The sequence below is a fragment of the Leucoraja erinacea genome, chromosome 18 (assembly GCF_028641065.1).
Source record: "Leucoraja erinacea ecotype New England chromosome 18, Leri_hhj_1, whole genome shotgun sequence".
Taxonomy (NCBI): Eukaryota; Metazoa; Chordata; class Chondrichthyes; order Rajiformes; family Rajidae; genus Leucoraja; species Leucoraja erinaceus.
This window is the reverse complement of record NC_073394.1, coordinates 3026073-3048706: the sequence shown is the minus strand read 5'-3', so window position 1 is coordinate 3048706 and position 22634 is coordinate 3026073. Positions and strand designations below refer to the sequence as shown.

Genomic DNA, 22634 nt, shown 5'->3' with positions numbered 1-22634 from the left:
CTACCAGAACACACAGGATATATATGCAATTGACATTCTGCCATTTACACTCCATTTATCTCCATCCATCTGAGTACACTAAACAATCACAAATGCAGCTGAACTAATTTCTGCTCCACTCATTACTGAGATAAATCAGTTTGATGCCACAGTGGAGATCACAGCCTAGATTCATGATGGAAATATCAGTCACTTCATGATTAATTAAACACAAGACCAGTAAATATTTAGGCTCAGAGTATGTTAAAATCAATCTAATCAAAAGGTCTACATTATATATGAAATAATGAAAGGCCTATATAGATTGGATGTAGGGAGGATGTTTCCAGGAGTGGGAGAGTCTAGGACCAGAGGGCTCAGCCTTAGATTGGAGAATAGGAGGAATGGCTTTAGCCAGAGGGTGGCGAATCTGTGGAATTCACCAAAGATGGTGGTGGAGACCAAGTCATTGGGTATTTTTAAAGCAGAGATTGATAGGTTCTTAAGTAGGAAGGGCATCAAATGGTACGGGGAGAAGGCAGGAGAATGGGGTTAAGAAAAAAAATAGATCAGCCATGATTGAATGGTGGAGCAGACTCGATGGGCATATGGTCTAATCCTGCTCCTATGTCTTATGAAAATTTGATTTTTAAAAACTGGTTAGAAAACAGAAAGAAAAATAACATTTTGCTGCCAACGCCCAGCAAAGAAAGGGCTAATCATAGTGCAGGGAAATTTAGTGTAATAGAACAGGTTTTGAGAATTGACTATAAAACCCAAAAGGTCCATGTTCTATATGCATTTCCATAGTAAGTTTTTGTTGTAATTCCTTTCCCTTGCTGTAATGTATCTTGGCTATGGTTTCAGTGGTTTGTGGGTGCAACATACAAGATTTTCTTTTCGAAAATAGCATCACTTCGTAATTGTATTTAAATTGTAATTGGATACAAAATTGGCTTACTGGTAGCAATCCAAGGTGGTTGGAGAAAGTTGTTTCTCAGAATGAAGTCACATGATCAGCATTCTGCCCTAGGAATCCACTGGGTCACAAATCCATTATTTGTCATCTTCAATAACTATTTGGATGAGAATGTAGTTGGCATGATTAATAAGTTTGAAGACGAAAACAAGGTTAGTGGTAAGGTGGATGGAGATTGTTTATAAGCTTACCTGGCCTTTTGGGTCACAAGTCCATGGATCACCTGTTCACACTAGGAGCAATTTTACAGAGGCCAATTACAAACCCACAGGTTTTTGGAAATAGGGAGTGGTGCAAGAGGATTAATGTGAAATTTGGTCTGTACTGTAGAATTCCACAGGGTAGCATTGCCTTTGACCATTGGTGTTAATAAACAGGTGCTGGATCTTTACAGTGGTCTCCTTCCATATTTTTATTCCAACGATTTCAATGAAACAATGTTAGGAAGGAAGTGTAAAGGGCAGACTTTGCATGAATGCTTGTTTGTTGCTAGCCTTTCTTCAATTCTGCCACTGGGTTCTTCAGTCACCAATCATTGTCAGCCCTCCTGTGTCGTGCAGTGGGAATATCAGTCAACCATTGTCTGGCTAAGATGTCAGTCAGTGTCAGCCTTGCTTTGTCTCATTGCATAAATCAGCACCTCTGGGACACTATGTGAATACACATGGCATGTGTTTCAGGAATCCTGTTGGTGAAAAATAAGGTGACACTTTAAAGTTTGCTTTTTCAATTAATTTAAGATCAGAGTTGCAATTGCCTTGAATTTCAAAATGTCTTGAATCTATCCATTTTATGTTAAGCCATGAAATTTGATACGAGACTTTTGTCTTGCATGCCTGAAATAATAAGTTATTTTAGCCTAAGCTGTGATATAAAATGTTCTCCAGTAGCAAAGATTTGCATTGTGCAGTTTGCAAATTTACTGATTTTGAGATGAGTTTATTGTCCCATGTATGGTACAGTAGTGAAAATCTTTTGTTGCGTGCTAACCATTCAGCAGAACGGCATTCACCAAATCAAGTTGGGAGATCCATTATGGAATATCCGCAAAGACCGCTCCCTCCATAACTCCCTTGTCAATTCTTCCCTTCCCTCTCGGTCCACCCCCTCCCCGGGCACTTTCCCTTGCAACCGCAAGAGATGCAACACTTGTCCCTTTACCTCCCCCCTCGACTCCGTTCAAGGACCCAAGCAATCGTTCCTGGTGCGACAGAGGTTTACCTGCATCTCTTCCAACCTCATCTATTGCGTCCGCTGCTCTAGATGTCAGCAGATCTATATCGGTGAGACCAAGCGGAGGTTGGGCGATCGTTTCGCCGAACACCTCCGCTCGGTCCGCAATAACCAAGCTGACCTCCCGGTGGCTCAGCACTTCAACTCCCCCTCCCACTCCGTCTCCGACCTCTCTGTCCTGGGTCTCCTCCATGTTGGAGGAACAGCACCTCATATTCCGTTTGGGGAGTCTGCACCCCGGGGGCATGAACATCGAACTCTCCCAATTTTGTTAGTCCTTGCTATCTCCTCCCCTTCCTCAGCCCCCCTGCTGTCTCCTCCCACCCCCCAGCCTTCGGGCTACTCCTCCTTTTCCCTTTCCTGTCCCCACCCACCCCCGCCCCCGATCAGTCTGAAGAAGGGTTTCGGCCCGAAACGTTGCCTATTTCCTTCGCTCCATAGATGCTGCTGCACCCGCTGAGTTTCTCCAGCTTTTTTGTGTAACCATGGAATACCACTCACCTGACTTCTGGTAATTTCAGTTTTGATGTTTAACGAGATCAAGAACCTTGTGTCATGATGTCAGGACAATACTTAGGCCTTAATGTTAGCAAGCCAACCTGGTCAATTCGTCCCTTCCCACCCAAACCACCCCCTCCCAGGGTACTTTCCCTTGTAACCGCAGGAAATGCTACACTTGTTGCTTTACCTTCCCCCCTTGACTCCATCCAAGGACCCAAGCAGTCTTTCCAGGTCGGGCAGAGGTTCACCTGTACCTCCACCAACTTCATCTACTGCACCCGCTGTTCCAGGTGTAAACTACTCTACATCGGCGAGACCAATGTATGCACTGAGTACAGGCTCGGCGATCGCTTCGCGCAGGCTCGGCGATCGCTTCGCCCAACACCTCCACTCAATTCGCACTAACTAACCTGATCTCCCGGTGGCTCAGCACTTGAACTCCCCCTCCCATTCCAAAATTGATCTTTCTGTCCTGGGCCTTCTCCATTGCCAGAGTGAGGCCCAGCGCAAATTGAACAGCACCTCATATTTCGCTTGGGTGGTTTACACCCCAGCGGTATGAACATTTGACTTCTCCAAATTCCGATATACATTGCTTTCTCCCTCCATCCCCACCCCCTTCCCAGCTCGTCCACAAGCCCACTGTTACCGCCTCTTCCTTTCTTTTTTCCACCCCTCCCCCACATCAGTCTGAAGAAGTGTCTCGATCCGAAACATCGCCTATTCCTTCTCTCCATAGATGCTGCCTCACCCGCTGAGTTTCTACCACATTTTAGTCCACCTTCGATTTCTCCAGCATCTGCAATTCTTTCTTAAACATGTTAAACTAAAGATGCGAGTTTAGTTTAGTTTAGAGATATAGCAAGGAGACAGGCTCTTCGGCCCCCCGGGTTCACACCGACCAGCGATACCCGCACATTTACTCTATCCTACACTCACTAGAGGCAATTTATACATACACCAAGCCAATTAACCTACATACCTGTGCGTCTTTGGAGTGTGGGTGTAAACAGAAGATCTCGGAGAAAACCCACTGTCTCGGAGAGAACATACAAACTCTGCAGTGACAGCACCCGTGGTTGAGATTGAACCTGGGTCTCTGGCACTGCAAGCTTTGTAAGGCAGCAACTCTACCGCTGCACCACTGAGACCGCCCATGAGGGGGTAAACTCAACGATGTTCTCATCAACAGAGCCACTGTTGAGACGGTTGACAGCTTCAATTTCTTAGGCATTCATATCACCAGTGACTTAACCTGAACCCTTCACAATGATGCCGAGATCAACTGCATTAGCACATTTACTTTGAGGCGCCTGAGATTTGGCATGTGCCCAAGGATTCTCTCCAACTACTACAGGTGTGCTAATGAAAGTATCACAGCCTGGTATGGAAACCGCTTTGCTCTTGACCACCTGAGCCCGTAGATTGGTAGACACAGCCTAGTCCATCACAGGCTCATCACCTTTTCCCATCCAACCCATCTTCACGGTGCATTGCATCAGGAAGGCTGGAGGGATCATGAAGAATTCCTGTCCTTCTGTCTATTCCCTTTTCTACCTTCTGTAAGATACAGGAGCATGATAACTCACATTATCCAGATCCAAGATCAGCTCTGTTCTCAGTTATCAGACACCTGAACCAATCAACTCTTTCACACTCATTCCCAAATAGGCTGCCACGTACTCTTACTCAACTCCAACCCAATCCATTTGGTTATTGGTACGTTTAATATTGTCACATGTACCAAGATACAGTGGAAACAAATCTTGTTTCTGTGCCATGCCAGCAAATCTTACAAAACATGAGTTTATTAGGAAGTAAAAAAGAGGGGGAGAAAGTGCTAGAGCTACAGAGAAAGTGCATATACAGAAAATATGTAAGTGGGACTATGAGGTAGATTGGAAGATCAGGAATTCATCCTCAGGATATCAGAGGTCGAACATGGGCAGGTGGGACAAGTGCAAGAGGGATAGCTTGGTTGGCATGGGCATGTTGGGCCAAAGGCCCCGATTCCTACTTGCTTTGCCCCAGGATCCAAACAGCCACACCTCTATCCACAAGGCTTTGTTCTTTGTCCACACACATCTCCAGGTTCTGATCTTTGGCCAAACACTGCCAGGCCGTCAGCCCCATGCCCATCAAATCCCCCCCTCATGTCTCATTAGTTGCCTCAAGTTCCAGTGAAGTTAGCAAATCTGATCAATGATGGTTGACATGCCATGTACAGACTTTGTCTTAGCCTTCTCATGGTGCAAGTATAATTTCTAGATCGCTGCATGTAGTTTAAGAGCTCAACTTCACTAGGATGTTGACCCGAGAAGAAAACAAAGGCACTTCATCAATTGCAAAGGTACAGAGATTGAGGCAGGCCTGAGGCAAGTGCTGGACATTGTAATATTTTCCTGACATGTCAGTAACTCACTTTAATATTATGATATTCCTTCAGGGCAGACAACTAATTCAGTTTGGTGGAGCGCATTATTGTGCTACGTATTCCCCAACTCCTGAAACCCATCAGAAAAATAAACATTTCATTGTGCTGAAAGTCGACTTCCAGCAGTTGCCTGAAGAGTAATTAATGACAGATTGCTGTATTTCATATTGAAGGAGCTATACTTGATTAAAGCTCAAGGGGCTGACGTCCATGTTACTGAATATGCTCTTGACAGAACAAGCAGCAGCCAAATAGCATTAATAAAGAAAAATGCAGAAAATGTGGTTCAACCCAATCACATTCATGAATTATGCAGTGTACCATACTCCTTGTACATTGCAAGGAATTTTCAAAAGCTGAGTAGCACCATCTTGTTGTTTGTAACAGTGCACACTAAAATGGACTCTGCGCGAGGCAAAAAAAAATATGAAGCATTTATATACGGATAACACATTTGAAATTTTACGTCAAAACAGTCATTGTCTCAACATTTATTAACAGCAGAGATTATCGTTGATGAAAGAATAAAAACTGGAAAAAACAAAACAAAAATAGCCATTGCATATTGTGCATTCATTGATTGTTCTTTCGAGTTACATACAATGATCTATTAATATTTGAGCCAAGCCCCTTTCTTGTATTGGTGATATTTGCTGCTATGCTCCTATCAAAATCAACTGTTTGAAATATAAACAGGTGTTTTTACGGACAAATGCAATGTGATGTCAGGCTTCTTTTGTTTTGATGCTCACCCCCATGTTAGTTTTATTCCTTGTTTACTGCAGTGCAGCAGATGAGCTTCATGGTTTATAATGGTGATGTCAAAAATTATCTCTGAGGAATTGTTCCCCTAAGGGGAATAATAGAGCAGAGAAAAAAAGCTATTTTGAAGGACAATGGCTGGATTGAAGTTCTTGCCGATACACATCTATTTACAATGCTGAATAACACAATATCTTCCACACAAATATCCACTTTTGTTCTCTCATCGCCTTCTGAAATGTACAAATCCTTTTGGAATTTCAGTAAAACATAAATACTAGTGACAAGGGAAAATAAATTAGACAAAGCTATAGATTTGGTGTACTGTGACTAATTAAATCACAATATGCTTTGGGTGATGATAATATATCGGTGCAACAAGTGATATGTTGAGAGATTATGGGAATAAATAAGATGTGGAGAAATAGAATCAGTAGGCCGCGTCTGCCCTTGAGCCTGATTTGCTTTTCACCGCTATCATGGTCAATCCTTTATTTCAACCTCACTGTCATCTATCCCTCCTTCCCCACCCTTCGCCCCAAATGATCACCGTAAATTAGAACTGGAATTGAACTACTTTGAGCTACTTATTTTGAGATATTTGATGCAGATTTTTTTTTTAAATTGTAAAATACAAAAGTGCCTGGCTGCCCTAATAAAAGTACAACTCCAATCATGGATGGAGATGTACTGCTAACAATAATACTCATTGTGGTAAAATGGCTCCCACCCGCACGTCCAATTTGCACAGACGCTGCTTGGAGTACAAATGTGTCATTGCCTCTTTTTAAAGTATTAGTTGCTCCTAGCTCTTGTTGCTATGGTGATACCTGATGCTACCATCTGTCTGTTTGCTGGCAAAATGAATCCTGCAGATTCTTTAATTGATCTCGTCGATCATGAATAATTAACTTTGGGGTTCAATTAGCACGTGGAGCTAGATTTAAGGTGTGCTTGCAGCAGTGATGCTGAACTTTAGCATGAACAAAAGAACGCGTTTTGCTTTTGAGGAATTATTCTGCTTTGCTGGTTTTTAATATTGTTTTAAACCCATATTCATATTTCATGTTGCCCATGCAGATGAAATCTAATAATAATATTTCTCTGAGGAGCGAAGGAAGAAGATTGTTTTGAGCAACCCACTGTAGAAGCCATTTTAAAAGGTCAGCAGTGACATAGTAAGCAGCTTCAAGGCTCCTGGAACAGCCAAGAGCAGCAGTTCTAATAGATTGGCACAGCCACAGTTGGAGCAACACATTTAATACATTTGTTGCTGCGGATGTTTAGCAACGCAGTTTTAAATCTTATGCATCTAATTCAAAATAAATAATATATTCTCAGTTCTAGCTAAATCAATTGCAATTGAATATGATGACATCTTCTTCAATGTAAAGGCAGTGTGAACAATAAAGGGCATACAGCACAGTGAAACACTTACTGGTGAGTCATGAATGAGATATATCTGCAGGAAAGTGGATTTCAACAGACTAAAGTCTGTTTGGTTGCAACCATTTTAAATGTAATACCTTGGGGGTAAAATGTCAAGGATATCAGTTGTCAGGGAGCATAATGTAAATATTTAATGCAGTGCAGTCTGTATTCTTAGGGCCTGGACACTTTTCTAAAAACACATAATACCAAAGGCTCAATTTTTTTAGTCACATGCACCACAAGCTGTAGCGAAATGAATTTACCATCCAGCATTACAATTAAAAAAAGGACATAATACACAACATAAGTCAACAGACATCCACCACAGCATTTTTCACTGTGGTGGAAGGCAATACAGTTCAGACAGTCCTCCTCCTCCACCTCCCTTGTTCACCCGTGGTCAGGGCCCTGACCCTCCGTAGTCGTCGCTACAGACGGCCCGATATTCAAGCCCTCTTGTCGGGCTGGTCAGAACGAAGACGTCGGGACAGGTTGAGCACCGGAGCCCCCAAAACTGCCACCTCCTTACCTCTTCCATCAGAGATGACGCCCTCACAAGGGTTTCCTCTATATCTCGCAGCTCTGCTTTCCTCCTCCCTCTCCCCCCACCCCCAGTCGCAACAGGGACAGAGTCCCCATCCTCACCTTTCACCCCATCAGCCGTTTGGAGAATTGACTGCACAAGACTTTTTATGTGAACACACCTCATTCAAAAAGGTTTAAGCGCACAAGAGGGAAATCTGCAATGCTCTCCCCACGAGTACCATTGAGTAGTTTCAGAAGGCATGCACACTGACAGACAATAGCCCACAGTAAATGTCCTGCTATTAAAGGGGCAAGAAGCTCAGATGGCAACTACTCTTGGAACGCAGCATGCAGCATGAAAAAATATTTCAGCAGAGATCTAGAAATAAGTGTTATTCATCATACACACCTGCTGCTGGATCCAAGTAAAAGGAGTAAATGTAGTGATCAGTTAGCATGCTTGAGGGACCAGTAGTGATTTAGAACTAAAATGAAGAACCTGTGGGAGATGATGGTCAGAGATGTTAATTGCAGGAGTGATGCCCAGCAGAAGTTTGTCTTTGGACACCCGTGATCAACATTCAATGTTCATGACGTATCAAGTGTTTTTGGCTATGGACCAAATGCAGGTAAATATAGGCTAGTATATACAACTACAATGGTGGACATAGGCATCGAGTATGTCATGAAGTCATTTTGTAGTATTATAAAACTTTGGTAAATCCACATTGAGTACTGTGGGATTCACAGGAAGAATGTGGAAGCTTTGGAGAAAGTGCAGAAGAGGTTTAACAGAATGCTGTCAAGATTAGATGGTACTAGCTGTGTGGACATATTTGGATTGTTTTAGCTGGAGCACCAGAGGTTGAGGAGTGGCCTGTTACAAGTTTATAAAATTATGAGAGGTATAGACTGGGTAGAAAGTTAGAACACATTTCCCCCAGGGTGCAAAATGTCAGACTTTGGGCGCATAGCTTTGTCAGAGGCAGAACATTTAAAAGGGATGTGTTCGGGGGGGAGGTTCTTTTGCACAACGGGTGATGGGTGACTGGAACGTGCTACTTAGGATGGTGTTGGAAGTATGTAAAACAGTGCTGTTCAAGAGGCTTTTAGATAGGCACATGGATACGCAGGTAATGGAGGGATCTGGACCACACAATTCTATTTCTTGGTTCTTGGGTCCTCCAAAATATTCCAACTGGAATTTAAACTGGAGGTGGTGAAGGGCGGGATTAAGCCAGAAAGGGTATAAAGAACACACACGATAGAATTTGACATAAACCATCCCCACAGCAGAATCAAAGTTACCCACTGTGTGGGAAGGCACCAAAGTCAGTCTCTTCCTCCACTGATCTGACGTGGTCAGGGCCTCTTCTGACCACTAATTTATCTGAACTAAACTATCCAATTTTTTTAACAAGGTTTCATCTTAATGTGTTCCAAAATCTTTAGAAGACATGGACCTCTAAAGTTCCAGTTAGTAAACTCCAATTAGTTTTTCTCCAACTGATGACCTTTTTAAAAAAAAAAGTGCATGGTTGTGACTGATATAACGTGCAGCCCAACAGTGTTTGATAACAGTATGAACACCAGTCATCTTTAGTAGAACCCGATGTATCAAACACAATGATTGACATCAGTTCTACGGATTAGTGCAAATGTATGATCGGGCCTTCCAGTTTGTATGAGGCACATTCCAAACTGTGATATCCAATCTCTCTGATGCATAAATTCTGTTCTACAGCAGATAAAAATGTATCGGATACATGCTTTACTCAGTGTAATTTTTAAAAACCTTTCTTTCAAAAATAAGAATGACAGTATCCACTATAGTCTGAGTTAAGCTTGTGGATATTTTAGTAAAAACAATATTTGGAAAGATGTCAATGCGCCAGTTAATAAAGAATTCAGCCGTGTAGCTGCCTGACAGACAAGTCACAGAATGTGTTAATTTGCACCAATTAACACTTGAAATTTTGTCTCAATTGCATTTCATAGGTTGGAACAAGTCTCTATCTCATGTGACATTAAACTGCTGAAAGATGACCTTGCTACTACACTGCCTATTTATGATTGATTACACGCTGTTACATCTTGACAGCAATCAATTGTTCTTATGTAACTCATTTACATCCATTGCTAATGAAGTCTTTATAAATTGTTTCCAAAACCACACAACTACACAACATAAAGCTGATTTATGCTCAGTTTACGTACATGCATCTCATTGTAATTATAACCTAGATGCAGATTATTGCTGTTTCTATTGGGCATGTATTGTCTTGTTTGATAATTTTAAGAAAGATATATTCCATAGAGGATACCACAAGATTGGTGTTCAATTACATTTTACATAAATATAATTTTATGCTCAATATCCATAATTATTTTTTCAGTCTCGTCTGAACCAAGTAGTGTTTATTTTGGCCAAAGGTTGAAATTAGGCACTAAATTGAAGCAACCAGTCAGAAAAAAGAAGAGTCTGGTTGAAAATTTGGATTTAGTGCAGAATTGCTATCCTTACTTCTGTGATTTGGGTTTACTGGATGTGTCAACCCAGAAACCGGTCACCTTTATTTCTGAGCTCTCATGGATATCGAGATACCATCTAAGTCATCGTAATCACCCTGAACTCCAAAAACTTGGTCACATACTACAAACCTGGAGCTTATGCATGCAAATGCAAACGCAGCCTTTCACTGTAGAATGCAGACCCCAGTCAAACATGCATACTTGTTGGGTGGACTGCACACATTCAGCCAATGTCTGCAGATGGGGTTGGTTGAGGGTTGGGGTAGAGAAAGCAAGCAATGGATAGCCCCCTATGGAAAAAGGGGAAAACCGTGTACATGCATCAAACATCACGATCATGCACCTGCACCCAAAATATAGGAACTGCCCATGACCTAGAAGACCAAGTAGAACATGTGCCAGCAAAAATCAAGGCGGTGGCCAAAGGCAGGAAATGCTGCTAGATATAAAGGGTGCTGATGGACTAGTCCAAAAACATTGATCATCTCAGGAATAATGAAGATTGCAGGAAGCTTGAGAGGGAGAACCATCATTGGATGATGTTTGTTTATCTAAAGTACTCCCTGCCTTAAACAAGCCACCACGAAAGCCAACACGGTAGATCAATCAATCTTTCAGTTCTTTAATCAGAGAAACAACTCACTCAAAAATGTATTTCAGAAAGACTGCCTTAAAAAGTCAAGATGGCATAATGCATCACAAATAGTTTGGGGATAGAGAAGTGTTAAGTGTCACCTTTAATCACAATGCTGCTTAAATAATATGACAATATATTCAAGTATCATTTCATTCAGCATCTTTGAAAATTATAAAAAGATGGTATTTCCTTATGGGATAGTTCAATTTGACAAGCAGCCCTCTTTCCTCCATATCCGTAAGTAAATGTGATTTAATAAATGTTGCTTGTTAACACATCATACTCAGTTAATGGCTAAAACAAATAACAGAAAAGGTGAAGATGTGATAACCAGACTGGGAAATCAATGACATGCCATCAATTACACCATCCCAAGTCAGACCCGATGTACAATACCTTTTATTTGTCATTTGAACCTCACGAGGTTCAAACGAAATTCGACCAAATTATGTATGTACAACACTGACATTATCTTGACCTTTCGCGTAAGCATTTGTTCTTCTTTCCATAGATGCTGCCCGATCTATGATTTTCTGTTTTAGTTCCAGATTTCCACCACCTGTACTGTTTTGAATTCCATATTCAAGAAGATGGATATGTATTTTTAGCTGTTAGAAATAGTTACATACATAGATATTTCACCATAAGTGCCCGAGTTTCATAATGAGGAAAATGCATTGCTCTGACACCATCAGGATACTTTGAGATTAATTCAGAGCTGAACAGATGAAATAGGAAAGATTGACAGATCAAAGAACATATGACAAGTAAAATAAAAATTCCCAATAATAATGAAAATCTAGAGACTCCAAAGGATTGAAAAGATGATTTTCAAAAATAAGTTGTTTACAGTAATTCATTAATCATGGTAAAATTTACTTCCATTTGCAGAGGAGCCAATTTTACCAATACATCTGCTAGATATCTAGAGAGTAGGTACTGCAATATCCTACTTTGTGCTTTTGGTCACCAAATCTCTCATTAAGATATCTTTGGAATAAAGCTCTTGGTGAAATTGAACTTTGAAATTCAGTGTTAAATTTTCATGTGCAGATGCCGGAATTGCTGACCAATTTAGTCTTTAACTCCGACACATATTGATTGAACTATTATTTACACTGCAAGATGTGAGACAATTTGATTGCTATTTGTAAGAAGTTAAATCCCTATCCCTGATGCTTCTGCATGGAAAAAAACAGAAAATGTTGGGCACACAGATCAGACAGTATCTGTGCAGGGAGAAATGTGTTGCCTTTCTACTTAAGAATAGGATTGAGTGTGAAATAAATTAGGACAGAGTATTCAAATTCTTCCAAGGTACATGGTGTTCTTGAAGAACACCGTGTACCTGAAGAACACAAAGGGAAAAGCAGAAGTCAGCCAATCCTTCAAGTCTGCCTTATCGTTCAATATAATCATGCCTGATCTGCCTCGTATGCCAGTTCCACATAGTTCCCACTTTGACTTACCTCCTCAGTTCTCCAGTAGATAGCTTTCATGACCCTCCGAGGTAGAGAATTCCAGAGACTCACCCTCCTTTGTGAGAAGCTCCAATATATTTCAGTTTACACAATAATCCCTTGGCTTGTAACTGTTTCACCAGCGTAGTTATCTCAATATGTGATTCAATAAGATCACTCCTCGTTCTTCTGAACTCCATAGAATAGCACTGTACTTGATTATATGCAGTTCTTGAATTTTTCAGTTTACTTTGATTCAGTCCAAGAAATCTTTTTTGTTCAATTTTATTACGGTCTGGAAGAAATGGGTACTCTCATTTTTTTAAATAAAATACTTTATGCAGTCCAATGTAAGAATCCATCTCATCCTGGGCACAGATACGGCGTAGGTTTTCCATACCAGGTCATTGGAGGTTCCCCTCTTCCATTATAGATGAGGCTCTCACTAGGATCTCCTCGATATCCCACAGCTCCGTTCTTGCTCCCCCTGGCCCCCATTCTAACAAGGACAGAGTCCCCCTTGTCCTAACCTTCCACCCCATCAGCCGTCGCATACAGCATATAATCCTCCAACATTTTCGCCACCTCTAACGGGATCCCACTACTGGCCACATCTTCCCATCTCCACCCCTTTCTGCTTTCCGCAGAGACTGTTCCCTCTGCAACTCCCTGGTCAACTCGTCCCTTCCCATCCAAACCATCCCGTCCCCAGGTACTTTCCCCAACAACTGCAGGAGATGCAACACCTGTCCCTTTACCTCCCCCCTCGACTACATCCAAGGACCCCAACAGTCTTTCTAGGTGAAGCAGAGGTTCACCTGCATCTCATCCAACCTCATCTACTGTTCCAGGTGTCAACTCCTGTACATCAGCGAGAGCAAGTGCAGGCTCGGCGATCGTTTCGCTGAACACCTCCGCTCAGTCCATCTTAACCTACCTGATCTCGCTGTTGCTCAGCACTTTAACTCCCCCTCCCATTCCCAATTTGACCTTTCTGTCCTGGGCCTCCTCCAGTGTCAGAGTGAGACCCAGCACAAATTGAAGGAACGGCACCTCATATTTTGCTTGGGCAGCTTACACCCCAGCAGTATGAACATTGACTTCTCTAACTTCAAATATCCCTTGCTTGCCCTCTCTCTCTCTCTCTCCATCCCCTCCCTTTCCCAGTTCTCCCACAAGTCTTACCGTCTCTGACTATATTCTATCTCTGTCCCGCCCACTCCCCTGGCATCAGTCTGAAAAAGGGTCTCGACCCAAAACGTCACCCATTCCTTCCCTCAAGAGATGCCGCCTGTTCCGCTGAGTTACTCCAGCATGTTGTGTCAACAAATAGTCTGTTTAAGGAGAACCACCTTCAAAGGGATAGATGAATTCAAAGCTTGCAAAGCAAAAGTGTGATCTGACAATGAAATGTCTTTAAAAATGCAATATTTCAGCGTATCCAGATACATTCCTCCGCTAAAGAGGGAGAGAAATTAAAGCCAGAATTCTGTGGGTCACCAATGAGACGCTGAGAGCAAAGAACAGCAAATCAAAGTACTTGACAGATGCCATCTTATTAACTCGTCCAAACCAAGTTGGTCACAGAAAGTTTAGAGGATAATTAAAAAACTAAAATAAAGACCGAGCATGGAAAAAAACTAATAATAAATACAAGTGGGAATCCAAACGTATTCTATACACATCCAAATAAGAAAATGGTTGAAAGGGGAGTGATAGGACCGATCAAAAATAAAAAACGGAAACATGATACATTTCCTTAAATAGGGGGCCATTCTTGAGTCCATGTCGGAAGAGGATATGAACTGGGAGAATATTGGTAAACTTCAAGGAAATAAGTTAAAAAAAAGTTAGTGAAAACAAAGGTATAGGCTGTAGGATAAATGTAACAACAATGTAATTGTATTAGGAAGAGTGGAAAAGAATACAAAAGAGGGCACAAACATCAGAAAGATATATGGGTTTGTATGTATACATAGTGGAAGGTAACTGTGTCAGTTAAATCATGGGGAATTCAGATGAATAAAAAGGAACCAAAAGGTGGTGTAGCTGGTCTTGCCACCATCTCACAGTGCCCAAGTTTAATCAGATACTCTGTGTGTTTCTCGATGACTAAGCCTATCTGAATGTGGCTTTATAGACAGTAGAATAGATTACAAGAGCAAGGAAGCTTGACATAACATGCTGGAGTAACCACATTAGACACGGTCTCTGTCATTTTTGCTTTATATCTCCCACAAAATCATTTTTAATCATGTAAGCAGGAACACCTTATATTTTGCATGTAATTTCCACCAATGGTTTTACTCTTCTGTCTTTCTCATCCATGTTATGTCATTGCACCACAATCTAATCTGGTCAGTGGTCTATAAGATCATTATGATAACCACATATGGGATCCCCAAAGCAAAAATTAAAATGAAAGGCCTGCGTAGTTTATTTTTAATCCCAGTTCATGCTTTCAATAGTAAAATGAAAATCCAGGTAGATCCTTTTGAGATGGGGAAGACAGTGCTTTCTAAAAAGTTAAAATTTGAAAATTTAAGCCTTGCTTGAATGTTAATTGTGTAATCGGCAATATTTTAGAATAGGGAAAACAAATCAATGATACAGACAGATAATGTGTAAGAATGGACTGCAGATGCTGGTTTAAACCAAAGATAGACACAAAAAGCACAAGTAACTCAATGGGACAGGCAGCATCTCTGGAAGTGTCACCCATTCCTTCTCTCCACAGATGTTGCCAGTCCTGCTGAGTTACTCCAGCGTTTTGTGTCTATAAGACAGATAATGTTGTTGAATTCATCTCTATTACATATTAAATGGGTTTACTATGAGCCACATCGTTTTTGCTTTAAAATATTACTTAAAAATATTCAAAACTTTTAAACAGGGAATGAAAATTGTAGGGATGATTTTGTAATTGATTTTCATGCAGCAATTCCATTTCAAAACATTGATAAAAATTAACAATCTGATAGACTATATAGAACAAAGAAAAATTCACATTTGTATCAACATTTTTTCCAAGCCAAAGGATTTAATAGGCAAGTACATTTGAATTATAGACACGGTAGTTTGAAAAGAAAATAACCCATGTATAGCAAGGTTTCATAAATAGCGATTAATGTCTAAATAGATTTCAAATGTATCATATCAGGCATATATATTAGACAGGAGAACCAATCTGCTGCTTGAATAAAACCGATAGACTTTCAATTCTTTCATGTCTTTCCAAAAGGGAACTGGGCCTCGGTTCAGTGGCGCCACTGACAGCACTACTTTCTTTGTAGTGCATGTGGCGTCAGCTTGGAATAGATGCTCATGTTTCTGGACTGGAAACAAATTGCACTTACCTCTGATTCAGAGCTGAAATTGCCAAAGTTCACACCTAATTTAAGACTAGAAATCACAACTTGAATTTAAAAAGGATATTCAAAGAGAAAACATTACTTGCTGAAAATATTGCATCCAAGACATAAACTACAGCAATTTTAAGTTCAAAAAATCAATTCACTGGAGAAAGTGCAAAAATAAATAAAAGCATAATGCTAGAATTGAAAAATGAAAAGTATTTATAGTAGATAAGAATAGGCTGAGAACTTATCACGAGAAATAAAAAGCACCAGGGATACCTTTAAAATTATGAAGTGTGAAAAGATGGAAAATGTGGATGCAACGTAGTTTAAAACAAGGCCATAATTAGTGTTCAACATGGAATTGAAAATAAAATTCTTATCCAGGGACCAACAGAAGAAGGAAATAGCAATATGGCACAACTGGGTGTGAGAAAGTGGTCTGGGAAGGAATGGACAGGACAGATCTTTCGCCCCACCCCCAAATCACGGGAGTCTTGAACCAGAGGAAACAGGTTTAAGGTGAGAAATTTAAGGTGATCTGAAATCTGAAAAAAATAAAAGCACTGGGAAAACTTAGCAAGTCTGGGTTATCATTTCTATTGTCATCCGACCTAATCATAAATTATTTTGTGTGAGAATCAAAAGCATTTGTAATATGTAAACACAAGGGCCTTGGGGCTGCCCAGCCGGCTAGACTACACATACAAAATACAAATTGAGCCAAAGACAAGCCTGTATTTTGCCAAAGTCTTTCTTCTTTTAATACTGTTGAGTCATCGATTTGAACATGCAACTGATTCTCTCCGCAAAACTTGCCTAATCTGGTCATGTTCAGGACTTTTAGCTTTATCTCAAAAACATTAAATAATTTGACCCGACAGGAAATTATTACATAGCTGTGCAAATATATTACCATATAGTTTCCATCTTCCAAGTCAAGTGCAGTTAAAAATGCAAACATAAACTCAACAAGTTTCTATATTTTAAAGCAAAAGTAACCGATCGGTCCATGATCCGATCCCCCACACTTCAAACTCGGTCCGTAGTCTTGCATCTCCATCTACAGTTTTCAGTCGACTCAATTTTATTTCAGACAATTTTCTTGTTTTTAATGCAAGTTACAGCTGTGGCTGTATGCTGATCCCCACATTTCGAAGTCTCCATCCACAGTTTTCAGAGTTCAAAGTCATTTTTGAATTAATCCTTGAGTAAATCTCAATTTACTAATGCAAGTAGCATGTTGTGTCAGCATACGGATCCCCACACTGCAAAGTCTCAGTCCGTAGCAACGTTCGACTGCTTGGTTAAACTTCAAACAACTTTCTGTTGTTTTAATGCAAGTAACAGATCCGTCCACACGCTAATCCCCCACACTTCAAAGTCTCCATCCGCGGCTTTTAAAGAGTTTAACGTCCTTATCGTCGACTCCTTGGTTGCAGGCGGCCCCTGCAAGAGGCCGGTAAAATGCTGCAGCAGCTTCTCCCAGTCTTGCTCTGGCGAGTCCGGGTGCAGCCAGCGGCCGCTGCCGGCGTCGTACTGCATGCGGGCGGCCCAGCGCTGCAGGTGGGCGGTGTAACGGCGGGCGAAGGGTGGCCGGCGCGCCGCTAGCTCGCTCAGCAGCGGGCAGGGTAGCGCGCGGCAGGCAGCGTCGGCGAGCGTGCGGCTGTCGCCAGGCAACCCCGGCCGGGCGGTGCTGTCGCCTAGCAACCCTGGCCGGGCCCTACTGTTGCCGGGCAACCCCGGCCGGGCGGTGCTGTCGCCTAGCAACCCTGGCCGGGCCGTACCGTCGCCAGGCAACCCCGGCCGTGCAGCCGGCGGCTCGTCGCCGTCCGCCGCAGTCAGTAGCGCGGCAAGCGGCCGCCAGCAGCCGGCATCGGCCGACACCGCCCGTCTCCACACCTCCTCCGGTAATTCCCCCCTCCGCTCCCTCCACACCTCGGCCTGCGTTACCCGCGCTGCCCGCTCGGTATCGTTCCCGCCGCCGGCCAGCTGAAGCACCCGCGCCGCCGCCGCCAATCTCGCCGCCCGCCTCAGCGCCGCCGCCGCCGCCTGCTCCTCCCCGCAACCCGCCCGGTACCAGGCGGCGGCCCGGTGGAAGGCGGCGGCCGAGGAGGCCGGGTTACACAGCAGGGCCTGGCCGAGCATCTGCCGGCCGCGGCCCAGCTCCTCCAGCCCCAGGCCGCGGAACCCGGGCAGCGGGTGGGGCATCGGGGCCCGGCTCTCCGGCCGGAGCTGGAGCTGGAGCCGGCGCCAGGCTTCCCCCTGTCTCTGTCCTTCCAGCCGGCGGCTGAGCTGCTCCAAGTACCGCGCCCATTGGAAAGCCCGGCCGACGGTCGCCGTGTCCCAGTCAGCGGCCCAGGGGCTCCGCGCCACCGCCAGTACCTCAGCGAAGCGCTGGGCGGCCTCGACCACCGCCGTCTCCTCCATCGCGGCCTCCAACCGCCTCGCACATTCAAACCCGCCGCTCGCGCGCTCGCGCTCCCGCTCCCGCCAGTGGTCACCTGACCCGGGGGGGGGGGGGGGGCCCCGCGCATGCGCGCCCCGTGTGACTCCAATTTGACTTTTTCTATGTAGCTGTTTAAGAGGGAACTGCAGATGCTGGAGAATCGAAGGTTACACAGAAAGGCTGGAGAAACTCAGCGGGTGCAGCAGCATCTATGGAGCGAAGGAAATAGGCGACGTTTCGGGCCGAAACCCTTCTATGTAGTGTTTTATGGCGGTTGGCAAACAACTTTTTTGGTGCATTACCGCCACCAACTGACATGGAGTGTGGATCAAACAACACCATTACATATACTAATAACCTATATCCTTCCGAACAAATTGGTTACCCTAAGAAAAAGCAACAGGATTTGATAGCACTTATATGGCTATCATTGGCTATATTTCTGTTCAGCTCATTGGCTATATTTAAGAGGGAGTTAGATGTGGCCCTTGTGGCTAAGGGGATCAGGGGGTATGGAGAGAAGGCAGGTACGGGATACTGAGTTGGATGATCAGCCATGATCATATTGAATGGCGGTGCAGGCTCGAAGGGCCGAATGGCCTACTCCTGCACCTAATTTCTATGTTTCTATGGACTCCCTTGCAAAATATCTACCAAATCAAACTGTACTCTTTCTTTTCTGAACTGCTCACTCATCCGTCCTCTCTCCTCCTCATACCTCTCACAATGTACAATGACATGCTCTATTGTCTCTTCTTGCCCACAGTATTCACATCTGCCTGTATTATGCTTGCCTATTATAAAAAGTGCTCCAATTTGTCATTGCAACCAAATATCCTATAGCATATAGGATCTTTGATTGCAACCCTATTTGGGAGGAAGAAAGAAGACAAATGAGTGAACGATTCAGAAAAGAAAAAGTACAATTTGATTTAATAGATATTTTACAAAAGAATTCATATAAGTGCTATCAAATCCTATTGCTTTTTCTCAGGGTAACTCTGTATCTCTATTTTCTCATTAATGAAAGTTAGAATATATCTGACAAAATTATGCAAAGCGATCTGTTATGTAATTGATTTATAGACTTTATATTTCAAGTTTAGAACATGGATGCAAAAACTCATCCAGTTTTTATTTTTGTTTTAGGAATATCAAGTTTATTCTGTTTCTTTCTTGCCTAGGTTGCAATGGTAAACTGGAACGTAAGCCATTCCCATTACATCTCCTCCTAATTATCCAGTGAGCACTTTGAAGGATTTCTTTGATATGCCAGTTGAGAGAGTGACCATGTGTATTGTGGAGAGATTACTTAAGCCATTTACAGGTTAATATCCTTTTCATTACTCTGTTGAATGGAATATTCAGTCAATGCTTGATCTCATTCCCACTGAACTAGATTCCAGCCCGATCTGCAGCTTCATGTTTCTGCTCAATATGATAATAAACAAAGAGGTAATAGAAAACAGAGAATGATAGTTTCAGGTGAGGGAAATTGTGATGGTTTCTAAAGTAAATGATAACAAAGAAGCTGTCAACAAAGCTATCCCAATCCATTAGTCAATGTGCAGTTGAAAAATCAACATTTCATAGTAACTGGTTTCTATTATTAACATGAAATAATAAAAAAATCAAAATTTACATTACTAATGAAGCTATAACGGTTACTTCATGATAAATATACTCAGTACATTAAATCTGCTGTATTGTCTTAAAATCATGTAAATTGCTGTGAAATGTATATTTGATTTATTTCTTCACTCACTTAAAAGCAAATAAGCACAGAACAAATATTATAGGAAAGAGATTTTTAAGTAACATGTTTATTACAATGTGTTTTAATTAAGATTAAGCAAGCACAGTCCATGAGAGGCACAGTAGTGCAGCTGGTAGAGCTGTTGCCTCACTGTGCCAGAGACCTGGGTGGGATCCTGAGCTTGGGTGCTGTGTCCGTGCAGAGTTTGCACGTTTTCCCTGTCACCCCATCCCAAAGGCGAGCAGGTTTGTAGTTAATTGGCCTCTAAAATTACCCCCAGTGAATGAGATGAGAAAGTGGGATAATATAGGACTAGTGTGAATGGGGGATCAGTGGCCGGCATGGACTCTGTGTGCCGAAGAGCCTGTATCTATGGGAGTATCTCTAAACTAAAGTAAATCAGGGATATAACTACGAAGGGATTAACAAAAGAAAGGGATGTGACAATATATTTAATCACCTTAAATCTTGATGAGGCCTTGTTCAGTTTCTCAAAAATTCTAGAGCAAAGAAATTGTTGTAGATAATTTGGCAAAAGTCTCTTAATCATGAGGATAGTCTGGTCAGATGATACATAATATAAAGAAGGTGGAAAGCAAAATTGATATAAACACTGCTGTAATTTCCACATGATTAAACCAAAATGTATAAAAATTGCCTTTATTAAAATCTGACTATGTGCACTTTAACCACATGTGATTTTTTTCTATTACAAATCTTAAATTGGGGAGTACAGAGGCAGATAAATAAATGATGGGTCTATGTCCCAAACATTATGGAGGGCACTGTAGTTACATAAGAAAGATAAGAAAATGGTAATATGAGAGGATTTGAGTGCAGAATAAGTAAAGAATGTCTTATAATCATTATTTAGAGCCTTGTTGAGACTGTGGCTAGAGTGTTGTGTACAGTTCCGATCCTTTCACCAAAGTAAAACTTGACATGGAGAGAACTCGATGAAAATTCATTATGCTGGTCGCCTAGAGGTAGCTTGCCATATAAGGAGAGATTGAGTAGACTACTTTGTATTCTCAAGAGTTCAGGTGAATGAGAGATGATCTCATTGCAATTCACAAAATTCATATGGAGCTGAACAGGTTGACTGAGAGGGGATATTTTCCCAGGCTAGAACCAGGAGTTAGAATTCCATGCACCACATGGGCTCATTACTACACCGCCATCAAGTACACCATCGCTCCATCCTCTCACTTTGGCCAGTCTGTTAGTGCCATTTCTTGCCAGCTTACAGACAAAGACTGAAACACAGGGTGACCAGGAATTTAAATCTCTAACACTCCATCACATTGATGTGATCAAGAAATTGCTTCAACATATTTATTTCCTCAAGCATCTGAGAAGATTTGGCATTCCATGAGAATTTTCCTTAAAGTTCTACAGACGTTTCTACACAAGAATGTATTCTGCAGGGAGACTTCTCAAGACATCAGCTGTATGGCAACTGCTCTGCTCTTGACCACCTGAATCTGCAGATCAACTAATCACAAGCTCGTCACTTCCTCCATCCAGTCCATCTTCATGGTACGTTGCATCAGGAAGGCTGGAAGTATCCTCGTTACCCTGGTCATTCCCTACCCCTTCTACCTTCTGGGAGAAAATACATGAACCTGAAAACTTGGATGTCCTGATTAAGAACAACCGCTTACCCACAGCTGGCTGACTCCAAAACCAATCGCTTCTTTCACACTCCCAGTTCCCAAAGTAGTGCCAAATGTAGTGGCCATTGGCTTAATTTTATGTGTCATTAATTATGGCATTTGCCTTTAAATCTTGCCAGCTTGTAATTATGTGGGTGGGATATATTACGTAGTTGGTGACGAGTTTGCTGCTGGGTTTCTTGCGCAGAAGCTGTTAATTTTTCAGTTTAGTTTTGAAGCTCAACATGGTAAGAAGGAATACCCTTCAACCATGTGGAGCTATGCTGAGACATGAGGAGTTTTCTAACGTTGAAAAGCGTTATGCTGGAAGTTGGACGAAGATTAAAGTGTACAAGTCAGAGAAGAAGGTTGGATGAATATCTTGTTTAAGAAGGAAATGCAGATGCTGGAAAATCGAAGGTAGACAAAAATACTGGAAAAACTCAGCAGGTGCAGCAGCATCTATGGAGCGAAGGAAATAGGCAACGTTTCGGGTCGAAACGTTTATTCCCTTCGCTCCATAGATGCTGCTGCACCCGCCGAGTTTCTCCAGCATTTTTGTCTACCTTGGATGAATATCTTACTGTTTTTCTTCAACAATAAAGAAACTATTAATCAAAAGACTGTGTTATGAAGATTTATCTTTCGAGAAGCTCTGAAAGTCTCGTGGAGAGCGTAAAACGACACTCTCCTAACACCGCTGTCTCCGAAGTAGCTAGAGGGAACAATCTTGTACGATATAATAATCTGCCACTATACCTACTACTCTTCACATTTAATTATTCTAATATTGTTCTTTCACATTCTTTTGCACTATTCAGATTTTTCAGGGTATACCTGCACTAGTTTGTAATTTTGCATGTACTGTTGATCTATTTATTCACGTATACTGTTTAGTCTGTGAGTTATCGAAGTTGCTGCCTCAAAAAGGCTGGCAGTATCATC

At 42.1% G+C, this 22634-nt stretch overlaps 2 protein-coding genes across 2 annotated transcripts in view; one reads left to right on the top strand and one right to left on the bottom strand.

The window, feature by feature from the left end:
• Positions 1-16567: 16567 nt before the first annotated feature.
• On the bottom strand, positions 16568-18318 carry fancf (FA complementation group F). The gene has a single exon (XM_055649156.1). It carries the CDS (start codon positions 18257-18259, stop codon positions 17144-17146), a length of 1116 nt encoding a protein of 371 aa, XP_055505131.1. The 5' UTR covers positions 18260-18318; the 3' UTR covers positions 16568-17143.
• The window catches only part of LOC129705567 (growth arrest-specific protein 2), a 98136-nt gene continuing 93105 nt past the window's right edge, over positions 17604-22634 (top strand). The window contains exons 1-2 of the mRNA XM_055649158.1: positions 17604-17739; positions 19463-19605. The gene's annotated coding sequence lies outside the window, so the exon portion shown is untranslated. The remainder of the gene's footprint in view (positions 17740-19462; positions 19606-22634) is intronic.

Coding starts and splice junctions, on each gene's coding strand:
- fancf (XM_055649156.1), bottom strand. CDS start 18,259: ATGGAGGAGACGGCGGTGGTCGAGGCCGCCCAGCGCTTCGCTGAGGTA.